This window comes from Onychomys torridus, chromosome 2 (assembly GCF_903995425.1).
Source record: "Onychomys torridus chromosome 2, mOncTor1.1, whole genome shotgun sequence".
Lineage (NCBI taxonomy): Eukaryota > Metazoa > Chordata > Mammalia > Rodentia > Cricetidae > Onychomys > Onychomys torridus.
This window is the reverse complement of record NC_050444.1, coordinates 70443206-70460827: the sequence shown is the minus strand read 5'-3', so window position 1 is coordinate 70460827 and position 17622 is coordinate 70443206. Positions and strand designations below refer to the sequence as shown.

Below are 17622 nucleotides of genomic sequence, written 5' to 3'. Positions count from 1 at the left end.
CATTGGTGATGGTAGCAGCAATGTTGCCTCCATGTTTTCACTGCTATGAAAGAAGCATGATTTTAGTTCAGTGTCTGCTGTTAGCTATGGAATCCTGATCTACCACTTACAGACTGCCTCAGGTATCGGCTACTCATAACTAATTTAAAAACATATAAATATGCTCATACGTCTACTCTCTTCTTACCTTAGAGACAATGTGGCTGGGAGTGAAGGACAATCTGCAAAATAATGCTTTAAGCTCTTCAAAAGAGAGTTATCATCCTATTTCAGAACACTACAGTTGTTGTTGTTGTTTACATCCTACCTCATCCAAATAAGTCTCTTTAGACAGGCATTCTTAATGGGTGATGATATTTTCCCACTGAGATCTTGGTAGAATCTCACATGGTCATAAACAATTAGCTACTAACTACTATGAATTCAGTCTGGTTCCGCCTCCTCTGCACTGTGGGTATTGCAATGATAGAACTGTTTTATGTGTGGTGAGGACAGATTGAGTTTGAACTCCAGTGATAGAGCCCTAAAATGAAAATGTACAATGTTGCAAAATCAGAAAGAATTCATTCACATTCTACAATATCCAGAAAACTAACCTTTATTTCAGAGAATGTTTCAGCCCCCAGAAGACTACACACAATGATGAGATTTCCTTCGGCCCACATCAATTGTAGTGTCCAGAAATGGTGTGAGGAACAGCTCTACATGACCAAAGTCCATTCATCCCCAGCAGCATGAGTTACTAGTGCCTATTTGTGTAGTGTTAAGCCATAAGGAAACTATTCTCAATATCTCCTTACATTTGAAAAGTTTTAAAGTATTCATTTCTATATGCTGATAAATGATGGTTCTGTGGTTGTATCTATCCCAGTATTCCAGTCACATAATGATTTCATGAGCCAGGCCTCTCCTTCATGTCTCCATTCATGTTGAAAGTGGAGATGTAACGAATATGAAATTTTCTAGTTGGAGCAAGAGGCTCTAATCCAGCTCTAATACTTAGCAAATGACTCCATTCCACCAACCCTCAATTTCAGCATATAGACAATAAGAATAATTGTGTGTTCATGTAATAAAGAGATCATGTATGTAAAATACTAAGCAGGCATGTCACTCAAGATTTTTAAAAATCTGTAAAACTACAAAGTTTTCATAATGTATTAACATTTTCTGAAAGTCTTCCCTAAAGTCTCTTTCTAATGAAAGGAAATCAATTTTTCTTACTTGAAATGCTTTACAGGTGCAAAGCAAGAGACCCATGAAGGCAAATTTCTTGAAGAAAAGTACCAACCTTGTGGCTACAATTATAAAGCTTATGCTACAAACTGGGCATGGGAAAGGCCTTTAAAAATGCTGCAGTATGTGATGGGCCAAGTTTTATTCTGTAACAGGGACTATTGGGGTCCAGCCCCTCGATAGTCCCCTCCTAGGGTCCAGGAAAAATTTACAACCAGCTGATAATCTAATCTTTGATGACATGAAATGACTCTCCATACACGATACTCTTTCGTCCATGCACTTTACTCTTCTGAGTTAGTTCTCTCTCTACATGGCTTCTATTTTGCTCTCTTTCTTAGCTCCTTTCTTGCCTGATTTCTCTCTACGTTTATGTGATGCTCCTTCTATGTGGTATCTTAATTTCATCATCTAATTCTGTCCCATCTAGGCTCCCATCCATCTAGTTCTTTCCCAATTAGTTCCTCTTCATCCTTAGTTCCTCTCTATAATTTTCTAAGTTCTCATTCTTTTCTATCCTGTTCTTTCCCATGTCCTTAGTTCTTTCCATCTTATTCCTACCCACTTAGTTCTTCATTATCTGGCTCTTCCTCATCTTCTATCTTGTTCCTCTAGCCTTCAAATCTAGTTTCCTTCAATTTAGTTCTCTTCCAATCTAGTTCTTCCCCATCTCAGTTTGTTCCTCTCTAGTTCTTACCCATCTAGTTCTTCCATTCTCTTTTTTTCCTTCTCCATCCTCTTCTGAAAATAAAACTGCCTTTTATCCCTTTGGCCTTTATCTCTCCAAGCTATTCTCCCACCCACCCCTACCACCCCACCACCCGCCGCTGCCGCCGCCTTTTGCCACTGCTGCTGGCATTTCTGGCAAGTGTGCTCTGTCACTAGGCAACTTACATCACAGCTAGATGTGCCTGTAAGATGGAACCCTTTAGTTCTGAGTTAATTGTTAAGGGTGGATCTAAAACTAGAGATAACACTTTGGGAAGGAGAAAGTTAAGCTTAATTAGCACATCTGCCAGACTTTCTCAAACAGGTAGTCTGAATGCTTAAGTCTGTTCTGAGAGAATACAGAGGTATCTCTAGTAAGATACTTTTGTCTGTCCAGAGATGGTCTGCCTAGATGCTGCTAATGATGATAATGACAGAAAAGCCTGAAATTAGGGATCCTGGCTGCATTATTTCACAGAAGGTTTTCTAAATATTCCATTAGTAGCGGGGAAATTGTGCCCAATGAATGATGGAAAATCTACAACAACACACAAGAAATTTATAGCAGGAAATAGTTAATAATCAAAAGCCAATATCACCAAGACTCCTTGAGCCTCACCTTGACCTCTGGAAGGCCCATGGCTTCTCCCAAATATTAGCTTGTCATGTCAGCTGAAATCCTACTTCATATATTTTTGTGGCCTGCATTAATTCTGTAAGTCACTTGAACAAGCATTGAATTGGAATGATCATTATGAAAGAGAGAGATCAAAAGACACCACCATGTTAGCCTCCCAAAGCCCCACTTGAGTTCCCTGTAGTAGGATTTAGGAATGGAACTGGAAAATCCAAACACTCAGCTTATACTCCTGGTGTGTGTCAAAAAGGTCACCCTCTTCTAAGAAGTGATAATACACCCACCCTGACAGCTAAAACAAGGGCACTACAACATTCTTGCTCACAGGCAAAGCATTACTGGCCCCTCCTGATACACAGATAAGAAATAGCCTGCCTTTGGCTTCCTGTGGATAGACATTTTCCTCCATGGTCTGCAGCACAAGGCTGATGCCTAGACAAAACTTTTCAACTGTACAAGATGAATGATGTTTGCTTCCCTTTCTTTACCTTAGGATCTAATTCTCTTTTTCTCCTATTTCCAATCCCTCGGGCTGCTCGAAACTCCTTTGGCAAGATCTTACTTTGATCATCTGTGGAATATTCCAAGCATGTAGAAGTCACTCAAATCAAAATCCTCTAAAATAATGATGATTTCACAATTCTTGAGATCTTCTGAATATCTCCCTTAAAACTTCTGCTATCCCAAATTTCTTTATAATGTATGATGAACTCTGCCTTCTCTTCCCATCACCATGTTCCTGATAAGATAGTAAGTTTACAATAATTGTGATATAATGGTTTATGTTAATATATGGTGGGCTGATATTCCCATAATCAAGAAAGTTACTTATATTTTAAATAAGAATGATTATTGTCAAGACTAGGAAAATGGTACAAGATATTAATGATACAAGGTATTATATAGAGCTTTATTTTCTCTCATTGGGAAAATAAGAAAAGAACGATTAAGATCTTGAGTGATGAATTCTCTGGGTCTGCTTCTCCTAAAATTCTATTATCCTATTCTCTACAGTATCTACTTGTTTGTTGTTGTTTGCTGATTTTATTATGAAAGATTCCCATAAATAAACCATAATGATTGGCAATGGAGTGGCTGGTGTGGAAGATGGTAGAGTAGGAGCTATACATTATCAATGGATAGGCACAGGCTTTCATCCAGATATTAAGATGTGGTTGTTCTTGTTACCAATCATACAACCAGAATGAACTTAGGATGCTGAAGCTACACTGCCCCTCACCCTCACCCTGAGATGACTTGAGCAGTATTTCTCATTTGATTCCCCATTCCTTGGCCTTAATGATACAGCAAGAGAATTACCTCTCTTACATGCAACTGCCTCATCTGATCTGGCCCCCACTATTGCTTCTCAACCTACTCAGAAGAGAAATCAAGGTTCCTTATGAGCTTCACTGTCTTCTATGTCCTTGTTGCTTCTCTGCCCTGACTTGCCATAACCCTCTCCAACTTGGGTCACTTCTCCAGATACTCCAGACTCCTTACTGTTATTCAACTATTCCTGCCTCATTTTTAATAAAATTAAAAAAACACTATAAGTTAGTATTTTATAAAGAAAGACCTATAATTGAGGACATGTCATTTAAAATAAATACCATTTATTTAAAACAATACCATACCACCAAAACCAGGTGTGGAGGAGACACCTTGAAACTTTTCAGTATATAAGGGGTAAGGAAAGAATAGTTAAAAAAAAATCACTGTAATATGCCAATAAACCTTCTATTTCCATGGAAGTTGAGGCTTGCAGGAGTTTGTGTGCTGATGTTTCTACACAGACAAATGTCAAGAGCTGTCACCACAACCAATGTAGAGAGAAGGAAACTCCAGCTTTGGGAGGCTAAATGTCATACCCACAGGGAAATACTGCAGAGAACAGATCCAACTCCAAATCTCCACAGCACCCTTCACTTGAGCCTATCCTGGGCTACATCCAGAATGTTGCAGCTTTCTGTACAGCCATTATTGGAACCAGGAAGCACAGATGTGCACAGAACACATTTTAAACTGAGCATTTGGATTTGTTTTGTTTGTTTGACTTCCGACACGGGTTCTTAGCTCACTAGTTCTCATATTGAATAAGATAATAAACAAAGCTCTGTCTTCTCTGGGTGAGTCAAATTTGAGGTCTGACTTGCTACCAACACTGCAGCTGGGATGCACCTCCAAAGCTGAAGCTACACTGCCCCTCTCAGAGTGATAACTTTGTGGATAACTCAGTATTTCTTAGAGTAAATTTCCCAGATGTTATAAGGGGAATGATCATATTAGCCAGATAAGACTGCTAGACTTAGAAAGAATGTTCTCCCTCAGGTGTGTTACTGCAATCGCCCCATAGCTGAGATCCTGGTTTCTACTCTTGCCTCTCTTCCATATACTAGGAAAAGAACACCTAAAGCGTTCCTGTTACATTAGTCCTGGTCATCATTGTGTCATATGATTGTAATCCCAGCACTGGGGATGGGAGGTAAGGTGGGAGGATTGCCTTAATTTGAAGCCAGCCTGAGCTACAGAAGAAGACCTTATCTCCAAAGTAAACAGAAACTAGTCCTGTCACTCTTCTGCCCAGTTTCTTGCCATCACCCCTCTGAAGCCACAGTCCATTGCTGGTTTCTTCTGTCTGCCTACTCTTTCCAGTCTTTCTGCTCCTACCACCCACCACTGTGGCTGTTGTGAGTCGTTTTGCTCTGGCAACTTGGGGCCTCTCACTCTTGCTCAAATACACCAGAAACATTGCTGCCTGAGGACCTTTTCAATCACTGTTACCTTCTCGCCACAAACATTCACACAAATGTTACCTCCCTTTATCTGTTTATTCAAAAGTAACTTTCTTGGAGGGCTTTTCCTGGCTTTCCTATCTAGAATCACAATGTACTCACAGCCCCACACTTCATTTTTATTCCTTTGGAGTTTTTTTAAATCTCTTGAGCACTAAACAATATGTCCTATGTGTATTTAATTGTGTGCTTCATTCTCTCTCTCTCTCTCTCTCTCTCTCTCTCTCTCTCTCTCTCTCTCTCTCTCACTAGCTCAGAAGCCCTATGCTGGCACTTTGTTGAGAAGTTAACTATCTTAGTTTGAGAAGGAGAGAAGAATCCATTTATCCCGAGGATAGCCTTACAGTCATACCTGCACACAGTAGGTTTTATTAACAAATTGTTGAATGATGAAAGAGTTTTGAAAATGATGACCCTTTAGGCATGAAAAAGACAGAGAAGAAGAAAGGAAAAAGATAAGAAAAGAGAGAATAATGTCAGAGATGCTCCGCAGGACAAGAGAAGAGAACTGAGTGGCAAAAGGAAGACAGAGAAAAGAATAGCACAGAGCCTGGGGAGAAAGCTCATCAGTAAAGTGCATGTCACAAAAGCCTAAGGACCTAAGTTGAATCTACTTAAAAAAAAATCAGGCATGGCACGGTGGCTTGCACCTTTAATATCAATGTTAAGAAAAGGAGGCGGGAGAATACTAAGAATCTCAATGACCATCCAAGCTAGCCCAGTCATTGACTTCCTGGTTGCAGTGAGAGACTCTGTTCCAAAAGATAAACTAGACTTCTCCCCAGGTACAAAACCAGAAAGGGACCTCTGGCTTCCACAGGTCACACACACACACACACACACACACACACACACACACACACACAGAGGAAAAGGAATGACTTCTAACTGAAAGGACCAGGAAATACATAGAAGGAAACAGAAAAGGAAGAGCTCTTCTTCCCCTTTGCTCAGTATTCAGAAGCTTCCACAACGGCTGTGTCAGGAACTCCAGAAGTACTAACCTCAGAAATTTGCTGATCACCTACTCTTCTTTGAACAACCAGATCAGGCCATCTCTCAAGGTCATGGTGAACTTGTGAGAGACCTGATGCCAGAAGTGTATCCAGTTATACATCCTCACAGTCAGGCCAAGCTACTCCCTTAGAGATCCCATCTGCACACACCTGCAATACCATGTCCTAAGGATTGCTGTGCTGAGGCACAGTCATAAAAAGACATGCCATACTCTTTACTGCACCCATACTCCAGTACAGACAAGTACATCTCCTACTTGCACAGATGAGATCCTCTGAGCCATGCAAGGACTGTACATTCTATACTTCATATCTCAAGCACTGGGGTCCTCTGGAACAAAGGGAGATTGCTGACAGGCCTTAAGGGGGAGGAGAGGCTTTATCTTCTGATTTAGCCCCTATTCTGATTTTATTTCTTAATTATGGAAGCCCTTTTTGTAAGGATTATGTCCTTAATTAGGTCACTAGCCTGCAACGGTGTCCCAGCCTAAAAAGCAGGTGTGCCCTCTCTCTCTGTGCCCTCTCTTTCTGTACTCTCTCTCTCCCCTTCTGTACCCTCTAGCAACTAAGTCTTGCCAAACTTACTTTGTGCTGAGAAAAATGGTGTTCACATTGCAAGCTTCCCAAGATTTTTTATTTTTTTTCTAGCGTTTCATCATCCCAAAATTTAAAGCATGATAGAAACTTGAGTTCAAGAATCCAAACAGCATTTAGAGTTAAAAGCTTGGTGCATTTTTCATAATAATTTAGCAGATCCAAACAACAGGGCAAGGGCAGGTCAAATAAATTGCCGAGGTCATGGTTTTTCAGAGGTAGTATTGGATTCAGAATTGTTGCTCATTAATGCTGTTTATCACATAGCTATCTCTCCCACCCTCCCTGTAAATGATCCTGTAACATGAAATAAAGTCAATTTACTATTTGTGAAGACTTCACAAGCCTTCCTATAACCCCTTTGTCGTCTTCTAATGTCAGATTATTCAATGGAAAGGAAATTTAGATAATGAACTCATTGACCTCCGTATTGCTGTATAAATGAAACAACTCAAAAGAAACTACTACTTGGATACTCTTGTTTATACTAGGGATAACTGGTGAATGTTTTTCAGAATCTGAAGTTATTTTTAATTTATTTTATTGATTTTTGTGTCCGGGATGGGTGTGAGCACGTGGAGCACAACCATGCAGGTTGGAAGACAACTTACTGGAGTCAGTTCTCTCTGTCCTCCTCGTAGAATCTGGGATCGAACTCCAATTGTCAGACTTGGTGACAAAGGCCTTTACCCCTGGGCCATCTCTCTGGCCCCAACTTTGATTTCTTGAATTGCTTTGAATCCACTTTATTTTTATTGAGGACCCCAGAAAACAAACAACAATCCCTTTAAAAATGCAAAGGTTCCTCTGCCAAAGAAGCAAGACAAAATCAGATGTGTAAATAATTCTTGTTTTAATACCCTGGACTAGGGGAAAGAGGAAAAACAAAAACAAGAAAAACAAACAAACAAACAAACAAACAAACAAACAAAAACCTTTAGAGTGGTGTCTCCAAGGGAAGCTCCTTAAAGTCACGGTGTCTTTAAACCGGTCCCTGTGACCCATTGGGTTTCGCTTGGGTTTCAGATCTCGGGAGCGACTCGGAATTCAGAATTCTCCCGGGCTCAGTCTTTGAGCTCATCCGCCACAGGGAATTGTGCCAACTACCAACTCGCAGCGTTTGAGGGGCGAGGACTTTGCAGGGGCGCGGGACTGTGCGGCAGGAAAATCTCACCATCAGTGGGCGTTTAGCGCAGCCAAGCGACAGGCTGGCGCCAGGGCTTGGCTACAGGGAGGCGCCGGCTGAGGCGGGGAGAACTTTGGCGCTCCGAGCAGAACCACCCTTCGCTGGCCAGTTGTGTCGCTCCTCCGAGGAAGCCACAGAGGTGGCTCCTGGGCGAAAAGCACGACAGAGAAAGGAAGAGAGGAAGTAAAAAAGGGAAAATGAAGCAGGCGCTGGCAGAGCCCGCGAAAGGGTGGCCGGCGGGGAAGAGAAGCAGGTTCAGCTGCTGCTTTTCTGCACCCCGGGCGTGAACGCCCTCTCCTCCGCCACCCCAGTAAATAAAGGGGTGTCATCTGAACTGAACAGCAAGAGAAAAGAAGCCTGCCAAGTGAGAGCACCGCTCCTCTGTCACTGTCGCCCCCTTGCAAGCCCGTCGGCTTTTTCTGTGATCAGACGCTGTGCCCCAGGCGCCCTGCAGATGGGGTGGGCAGGGACCAGGAGCCCAAGCCTCGGGTGACCAGTGCTGGCCCACCGGCCTGCCGTGCTTGAGGAGGATGATAGGCGGAGGAGCCGGGGAACCGCATCCGACCCAGCCCGGCGTCCGCTAGGCTGCAACTTGGAATGCCCAGGAACCAGTCCGGCTCCTTCGACCGCTTCACTGTGTCTAGGGAAGCTGCGCTCAGGACTTGGAGGCGGAGACCTCAGGCGGCGGAGACCACCGGCGGCGGCTGCAGAGGGGCGAGCCGGGCGCAGGAGGGGGCTCGCTTTCTCCCTGCGGGTCTCAGTAATGAGGAGACTGAGTTTGTGGTGGCTGCTGAGCAGGGTCTGTCTGCTGCTGCCGCCGCCCTGCGCACTGGTGCTAGCCGGGGTGCCCAGCTCCTCATCGCACCCGCAACCCTGCCAGATCCTCAAGCGCATCGGACACGCGGTGAGGGTGGGCGCGGTGCACTTGCAGCCCTGGACCACGGCCCCACGCTCAGCCAACCGCGCTCAGGACGGCGGCAGGGCGAGTGCCCAGAGGGATGAGCCAGAGTCGGGGACGTGGCGGCCACCGGCGCCCTCGCAAGGCGCACGCTGGTTGGGGAGCGCCCTGCACGGCCGGGGTCCGCCTGGCTCCCGGAAGCTCGGGGAGGGCGCCGGGGCCGAGACCCTGTGGCCGCGGGATGCCCTCCTGTTCGCCGTGGACAACCTGAACCGTGTGGAAGGGCTACTACCCTACAACCTGTCTTTGGAAGTAGTGATGGCCATAGAGGCGGGCCTGGGCGATCTGCCACTTATGCCCTTCTCTTCCCCAAGCTCGCCATGGAGCAGTGACCCTTTCTCCTTTCTGCAGAGCGTGTGCCACACCGTAGTGGTACAGGGGGTTTCCGCGCTGTTGGCCTTCCCTCAGAGCCAGGGCGAGATGATGGAGCTAGACTTGGTCAGCTCTGTCCTGCACATCCCAGTGCTCAGCATAGTGCGCCACGAGTTTCCGCGGGAGAGTCAGGTGAGAAGAGTCTGGCGCGTGGAGTGATGTGCGCTGCTGGGAGTCGGGACTAGAGTGGGAGGAAGAGTGTGGGGGAAGCAGGGAGCTTTTTAACTTTGATAACCTTTGGGTTTGGACTATGACCCTAGGTGGTAGGTTGGAGGATTTTCGTCGAAATAGAATATGACATTTTAAATGCAGACGGAAATAAAATGCCAAGTTAGAGGGGTCGTGATGGAGGGAAGAATGTGGAGATCATATGCGCGCGGGGGGGTGGGGTGTCTTGTTTTGACAAGCTGAGAGAAATCTAATGGATTCCAGACACCTGAAAGTTGAGGTTCAGAACCATGGACAGTGATCGAGGGTTCCAGACTGGAGTAAAGGATGGGGGTGGGGCCCCAGACTCATCACTGTCTTAAACTCCCATGGGGAAGTCAGAAAGCCTGTAACAAAAACAGCAGCAGCTGCTCTTTTCTACTTCTTCCAGAGGCGTGCCAGGGCTTTGTGGTGTAAGGAAAAGCACATCCCTCTGACTTCCTTTTAAATTTTCAATTTAAACGTACAACTAGTAGAGAAGCCATGGGTCAAGAACAGTGGCTGGCAGTGTTGATATTGGAATACTGAGAGCATAAAAGAAGATGGGGAGACTTCTCTGTGGATTCTTTGTCCCTGTCTTCCTACTGTGTTGTGGGCTCAGCAGCCTGGCATGTGATTGCTGTGTTGAACCCATTTCTGCCCTCTTTATTTAAAAATAAACAAATAATAGTTTAGTTTTTTGTGGATTTGAAAAAAATCTAAACCTATTTTCAACAAAGAAACTATTTGTGGACTTAAGTGTTGACAAGTAACAATGAGGAGGTTTAATAGTCAAGAAGGGCACATGGGTCTTTAGACTAGCAGAAAGTCCCTGCATTTTGTAGACTGCTTTTGTCATATCAGCTGGTGCCCTCTTCTGCAAGATATTTGGGAGACCAATGAATGAAAATAGTCCCATTTTAAAGACTGAAAAACTGAGGAAAGTTCTGGGATTCGATAAATATTGGGCTAGTAAGAGTCTAGACATTGGAAGATTTGTAATTCAGCAGTACTATAACTCTGTCCTTTGGTTGGCAAGATATTTCTAATCTGCCTCGAATTTTTGGTCTATATGCTGAAATAAAGGCTGAATGAGTAAGGGAATGTACAAGTGAAAAGTTGGGTAAAATCTATGTCTAAAATATTTGGGGAATACTAACATTTTCTTTTGTTAGAAGAGGCTCCTTTCAACAGTTACCCAGGCAATTTCCATTTAATGAAGAGCTATAGAGATTTGATCTGCAGAATGCAGGCTAATTAACTGTTATCTAAAATATTTCTGTTACCTGAATCTGAATGGCTGTAGGCAGCATTCATGAGAAGGCACAGGAAAACAGGCGTGCACAACATTGCCAGTGGCCAAAGTGTTATAGACACAAAATTGCATTCACAGGTCACACAATTATTAATACATATGCAGAAGCAGAGCTAATGAAATGCAGGAGTCAGCACACTGGCTGCTCATCACTGCTTCCTTATTACCTAATCCTTCAGGAGTTGCCAATAATGGTCACAGTCACCAAACTCCTTCCCATTTGCAGATTGTTTGGCAGGACTCTTAAATAGCGAGAAATTTCTCCCCAAATTAGTGTTCCTTGGTTGGAAGGGAAACTGTGTCCCATAATGGATGCATGCAGCTCACAGCACACTGAAAAAAGGGAGACGAGGGAGGGAAAAAAAGAAGAAAAAAAAAAAAACAAAAACATGAAGCAGTGTCTAGAATCAGTGAGCTTCCAAGCTTTAAGGCCACTCTGAGAATGAAGTCCTCCAGGGAGGCACTTACAGTCTGGCTATAAAGTAAATACTCAGCCATGCACATTTACTTCTGTGTCTTAAATCACTGTTCTCACTGTCTTGTCATGGTACACATCTTGAAAGGTAAAGATCATTATGTGACTCAGACCTAGCTTGTCCCACTGAAGATTCTCCTTCCATCTTCCCTTGCATTTTTAATTCACACATATCTACCTTACTTTTAGTATATCAGTTAAGTGTCATTCTACAATATTCTACATTTAAAATTCTCTGTTCAGTGCCAAGTCACTGTACTGTGCAGTTTTGGGATACGAGCACAATTTTGCTTTCAGCAAAATTAATAGCTACTCTTCCTCTGGCTTCTCCTGGAAAGTGGGCCTTTCTCTAACATACTGATGTAATATTTTTAAAAGACCTTCTAGATATAAAAAAATGTCAAAGTCATTTTACACATTAAATAAAATCAGCTTAATTTAGGCATTGTCTTTGGAGCCTACTGAACAATGACCTCATTTGTTGATTATCTGATGCCTGAATAAAGTATTCTAGAAGAAAGTAGACTTACCCACACAACCACGGAAAACAAAAGCATGCCATGTATGCAAACAGTTTCAGACTGCTTTCAGAACAGAAGCAGCAACAGCTGTCCTCTCACTTTCCCTCAGGATGCTGATTTTTTTCATAGGAAAATTTTATTTAATGAATGATGGTTTTTCTATCATACCACGGTTCTTGAGTGGAAGGAGATATCAATGAGATGGTCAAAACTCAAGTTTTGTTTCAGTGTTCTACTGATTGAAAACATAAGCACAGGGCTGGGAGGATGGCTAAGTGGTTAGGAGCAGCAGCTGCTCTTATGAAGGGTCCAGGTTTAATTCCCACCATCCACACGGAAGCTCACAACCATCTGTAACTCCAGTCCCAGGGCATCTGATGCCTTCTTCTGGCTTCTGTGGGTACCAAGCGTGCATGTAGTGCACAGACAAACATACAAGCAAAACATTCATGCATATTAAATACCAACAAATTAATGTTTAAAATTTTACAAAAATATTAAAATGTAAGTAGAGAGCATTTGTCATCAGCTAGGAAGGTTCTAATTTCCTTCAAGGAAGAATCCACCAAAATGAAGTGAGTCAACTATTCACTTTGAAAAACATATGCTTATTATCACCATGTAATTAAAGATTAACATGGAATGGGTCAAAGTACAGTTCTGTCCGGAAGATTCCTACTTCACCACCATATTCAAATTCCTGCCTGAGGCTGACCCATTTTACTTAGGAGATCAGTTTGTTCTGAATTCCATTGCTGTGACTTTCAGATAATGATGTTGCCATGAACCAAGGCCCATTCACATTTAAACTGCAGTGAGTTTTGAAAGTTTCGCCTGTCTCTTTCTCTCTCCCCCTTGGTACTTTTTCTTCTAGGGGTTCTGTGTATTTTCTTCAGAGCTAACCCTAAAACTTTACCTGCTGGGTAGTGACAGATGCATATTCTTTGCTAAAATGCATCTCTACTGTTAAGATGCCACATTGGTTTACATTAGCCAGAGATAATGAAGTAATGTAAGTGACTTAGATCCAAGTAAATTAACTTCAAAGGTGACTGCACCACTCTGCCCAACTGTGTGTGTGTGCATGTGTACATGTATAAACACCCACACACATTAAACATACACATGTACAGGTGTGCAGGTGTATGTAGAGGTCTAAGGTGTGCTTCCTCAAAAACACTAACCTTGTTTGTTTGTTTGTTTGTTTGTTTTAAAATATTTGATTCAAAAGCTCTCACTGGCCTGGACCTCACCTAATAAGCCAGTCTGGCTGATTGGTAAGGCCTAGGGATCTGTCAATTTTCACCTGGCATTTCAAAGCAGTAGTTCTAGGGATCAAACTCAAACCCTCATGTTTTCAAGGCAAGCACTTTATTCATGAAATGATCTCCCCATCCCTTAATTTTTCCAACTCTAGTTGAGTGAACCAACCATCACTTTGTCTCATTAGCCGTGGGTGCTAATCATTATGTTTATTTCCACATACAAGTTACTATTTTAGATGATCCATTTTCTCTGGAAATACTAAGCTAAAGATTTAAGGTTGTTTTCATTTGTTTTAAATTGTGTGTGTGTGTGTGTGTGTGTGTGTGTGTGTGTGTGTGTGTGTGTTTTAGGACTTGGCTAATACAACAGTATTTTTGCATGGCTTTAAGAACAGAACATGTTTCTACTGTGTAACAAGCACCTCAGGAGGACTAGCAAAGGGCACTAATTTTGAAAACTCCAGCTCTAAGTTGTGTTGGTTTTCTTTGACTTGCTCTATGACAGTGGTTTCCAAGCTGTGGGTCACGACTCTTTTGGCAAACCTCTATCTTCAAAATATTTTACATTATAATTCATAACAGTAGAAAAATTATAGTTATGAAGTCACAACAAAAATACTTTTGTGGCTTGGGGTCACCACACATGAGGAACTGTCTTAAAGGAGTACAGCATTAGGAAGTTTGAGACCCACTGCTCCATGTGTAGCATAGTACTCATTCTCTCCACACCCCCAGAAAAGTATTTTTTCTGTGTTTCCTAGCAAATGGCTGCTGGTATCACCTAATTATCGGCAACTTGAAAAGTGATTTCACATTCAAATGTCAAGTGATACAAAATTTTTGTCTGGTAGTAATCTTTTTAGGGTTCTTTATCAAAATTGGAAGACTGAGATTAATTTGGAAGATTTTCATTAATTTGATAAATTGTTTTCTTAATTTTTCTCTAAATAAGTAGTGCAGAGGAGAGTAGCAGACACCATCCATTGAGGAATTAGTCTGTCTTATTGTCTTTGCATTTACACCAACATCAGCTAGTCTACGAAAAATATATTTGGTCTTGATCTTATTTGACTATTGTATCTCAGACTTAATTTGTAACTCAACTTACAATTGAACACTAATTTCAGTGACAAGATGCTTAGTGCTCTGTGTCTTCCAGTGTTGCAGAGGGCACCAGGCAAGTTTGTGCTTTTAGGTTTTGTTTTATGAATACTTCAGTCAAATCTCTACCACTTTAGAAAAAAATAGCTAAAACTATGAAATAATTGTTTTTAAAAGAAAATCTCTAATCCACCTGTCTCTTATGGCCAGTATAATCCTGGGCAAATCACTCTGTCTCTGAGCATCTATTCTTGTCAATCAAAAGTGATTCTTAGAGTTATGATTTGTTTCATAAATCTAATGAGAAAATGAAAAGTACTATGGGTCAATCTATTGTGTTAGCTAAATAACTACCAGAAAAGAGCTGGTCAAGGAGCTGAGAAGAGGCAGTAAATCTTCTGCTGGGAGCCATGGCATACAGGTGACTCTGCTCCCCATGAAGGTAAGGAAGGAGAGTGGGTTCATGGCCAACCTAAGCTACATAGTGAGACAATGTTTCAAAAAAGAAAAATATATATGTCTTAATCTCCCTACTTCATCAATCAAAAGAGTTTCATATTTCTCTCCACTCACCTTACTATTTAAGAACAACTTGGGAACACACAGATCTGTTTCTATACCAATGGCAAATTCTACTTATACCACACCTAACAATATCTAGAACCCTAGACACTGCCATAGAAACTACAATATGAAGTACACAAGACTTGTGAGACACCTGGGTCCTTCACGTCCACCACAAGTTGTTTTTGTTGTTGTTTTGTTTTGTTAGTGACAAATTTTTCATTCAAGAGTCTATGAACACAGAATGTGCCCCACCCTCATGTTGTGTACAACTTGACTTATTCAACTTTTTCTTGACAGAAAATTTCTTGAACCAACTCAGTGTGTAGACTCAAGCTGGCAAAGGTACCTCATTTCTTAATGAACTGATAACAATTTGCAAACCAGCTATACTGAGTGTCGTTTCCCCAGGTAACTATGCAGGATTCTCACAGCATGCTGCTGCTCATTTTAGCAGCAGCATGATATAGAGATGAGAATTCCTCTTGTCTTTTCTCCTGCTTATTCTAGCTGTCACACAGAGAGAAAAGTACGCCATAAGAAATGTGGTCTGAAAACTCAGCAAGGAAAATAACATCACATAGCATGCACTGCATTGCTTTTTGAATGGATGCATGAATAACAAGCAGGTGGGGGCCTTAAAAACACCTAGTTGTCCTGATCCTTTCTTCATGAGATGGGAGGACAGAGGTTAAGTAGAGGAAAAGGAAACTAAGATCATTCTTGTCCTTTCCTTCAACCTCCCTAATCTTCTGTTGCTGTTGTTTTGGTTTGGTTTGTTGTTTTCTCTGTAGGCCCTTGAGCCTTGAGTGGAGCTTCTCAGGTTGTGTTAGACATCCTGCCTTGAGAGAGCAGGTGTGTTGGACCTCCTGCATTGAGGGAGTACCTGGCCTGGGCTAGTGTGACAACAGAAGGAAACCTTTCTCTTGGTTTGTTGGACAGGCTTGGTTTGTGCTGGAGATGAGGTTTCAAGGGCTTAGAAAGAAATGGGACAAGTTCCTCTTGTCCATCAGGCTGCATTATATACCCTTGTTATTTACTGAAATGTTAATCTACAAAGAGTTTCATCATATGTCTTAACAGTGCCTATGCCTTTCAGGGCTTCATCACGAGTGCAGTGATATTATCTCCTTGAGTCCTGTAAGAGAGAGAATAATGTATGAACATACAGAGAAGTGGGGATAGCTGTCTTCTAGGAAGTGAGAAGTCCTCACGAAGAAGAATGAATGAATAACTCACTCTGCACTTAGCATGTTTTTTAGCCTCCAATGGAACAAACTGGAAACTGTCATGATGTATGTAACATCCAGGGGACCAGGGTGAAAAGCAGAGATTTGTCTAATCCCAGCTTTGGTTGTTCAAACTATGTTACACATGACATTTTCAGCTATGGGAATTTAGTAGAATCATGACATGGATTGCTGTGCAGTCATTCAAAATGAGAATATACTTACTGACCTAGAGAAGTAGGAAAAAATCCTACAAAAAATATACATAAAGTATGACATTTTTCTGAAAAAAAAATGTGGTCTGAAATTTCATTTACAAAAATAGCATAAGGGGTCAACCCTAATCATTTATAAATAAGATGAACACTAATTGGACTGAGCATGTTATAATGTGTATATATATATATGTATGTATAATATATATGGGTATGAATATGATTGGCACCTATAGGAGGAGCTGGATGGGGTAGAAAGGAAGTAAATATGGTGTGCTCATATATGAAATGCTCAAATAAAAACACTTTTACTAGACAAAATACAGAATTGTAGAGCTGAGTCCCACCAGATACATCTATGAAACAACTCCCACACAGAAGGCTCAGGGATCCTTCTGTAAGAGGACATGTAAAGATTATAAAAACTAGAGGATAGGGAGTTTTACTGTGGGATTTTGTCCCCTACAAATGTCAGAAGCTACATGCATGAAGTCTCACCAACATGACTGTCTACCTAAATGTGAGCTGAACAAGAACAATGACAGTACACATGCTAAAGTAGACAAAGGAAAGCCCAGGAGGCCTCAGCAAGATGCAAAGAACTGTAAGCATTCAAGGAATACTAAGAGCTGGAGAATTATTCTTACCCCAGGAAGAATGCATCCATGGTTTCCCAATACCAAACGGTAATCCCTGAAAACATAGTTACAAGTAACACTGTACAGACTGGGCAGGCTGTACTTATTATTAGAAATATATTTGTGTATGCATATGTGTGTATAACAATAATGAAAAAGAGACTATGATTTTGAAAGAGAGCAAGAAATGGTATGTGAGGGGTTTAGAGGGAGGAAAGGGAAGGAGAAAGTTATGTAATTATGTTATAATCTCAAAAAAAGTAAAAGAAATTTTTTAAAGTGCAAAAAATAAAAACATTCTTAAAAATATTAACAGCAATTATAAATAGAGACTGGAAGTCCACATTTTGTTCCTATATAAACACACACACGCACATACACACACACACACACATACATGTATATATGTATATTAGTCATATATGTGTAACAATGACTAATATATATTATATGTGTATGTTTATAAGGCTAATGAAAAGAGAGGCCATGATTTTGAAAGAGTGCAGGCATCTTCTCAATACTTCACTAGGAAGGATTAAAGGGAAAATAAATCACAGAGTGTTTTTACATTCATCGAAAATATTTCTTTCATCCTCATACTTTCTTCATAA

At 41.6% G+C, this 17622-nt stretch overlaps 1 protein-coding gene and 1 pseudogene across 1 annotated transcript in view; one reads left to right on the top strand and one right to left on the bottom strand.

Moving 5' to 3' along the window:
• The window catches only part of LOC118577882, a 96668-nt pseudogene extending 88505 nt beyond the window's left edge, over positions 1-8163 (bottom strand).
• Positions 8067-17622, top strand: part of Grin3a (glutamate ionotropic receptor NMDA type subunit 3A) — a 176918-nt gene continuing 167362 nt past the window's right edge. Inside the window, exon 1 of the mRNA XM_036178669.1 lies at positions 8067-9634. Within this exon, the coding sequence (XP_036034562.1) occupies positions 8936-9634 (699 nt within the window). The 5' untranslated portion in view covers positions 8067-8935. The remainder of the gene's footprint in view (positions 9635-17622) is intronic.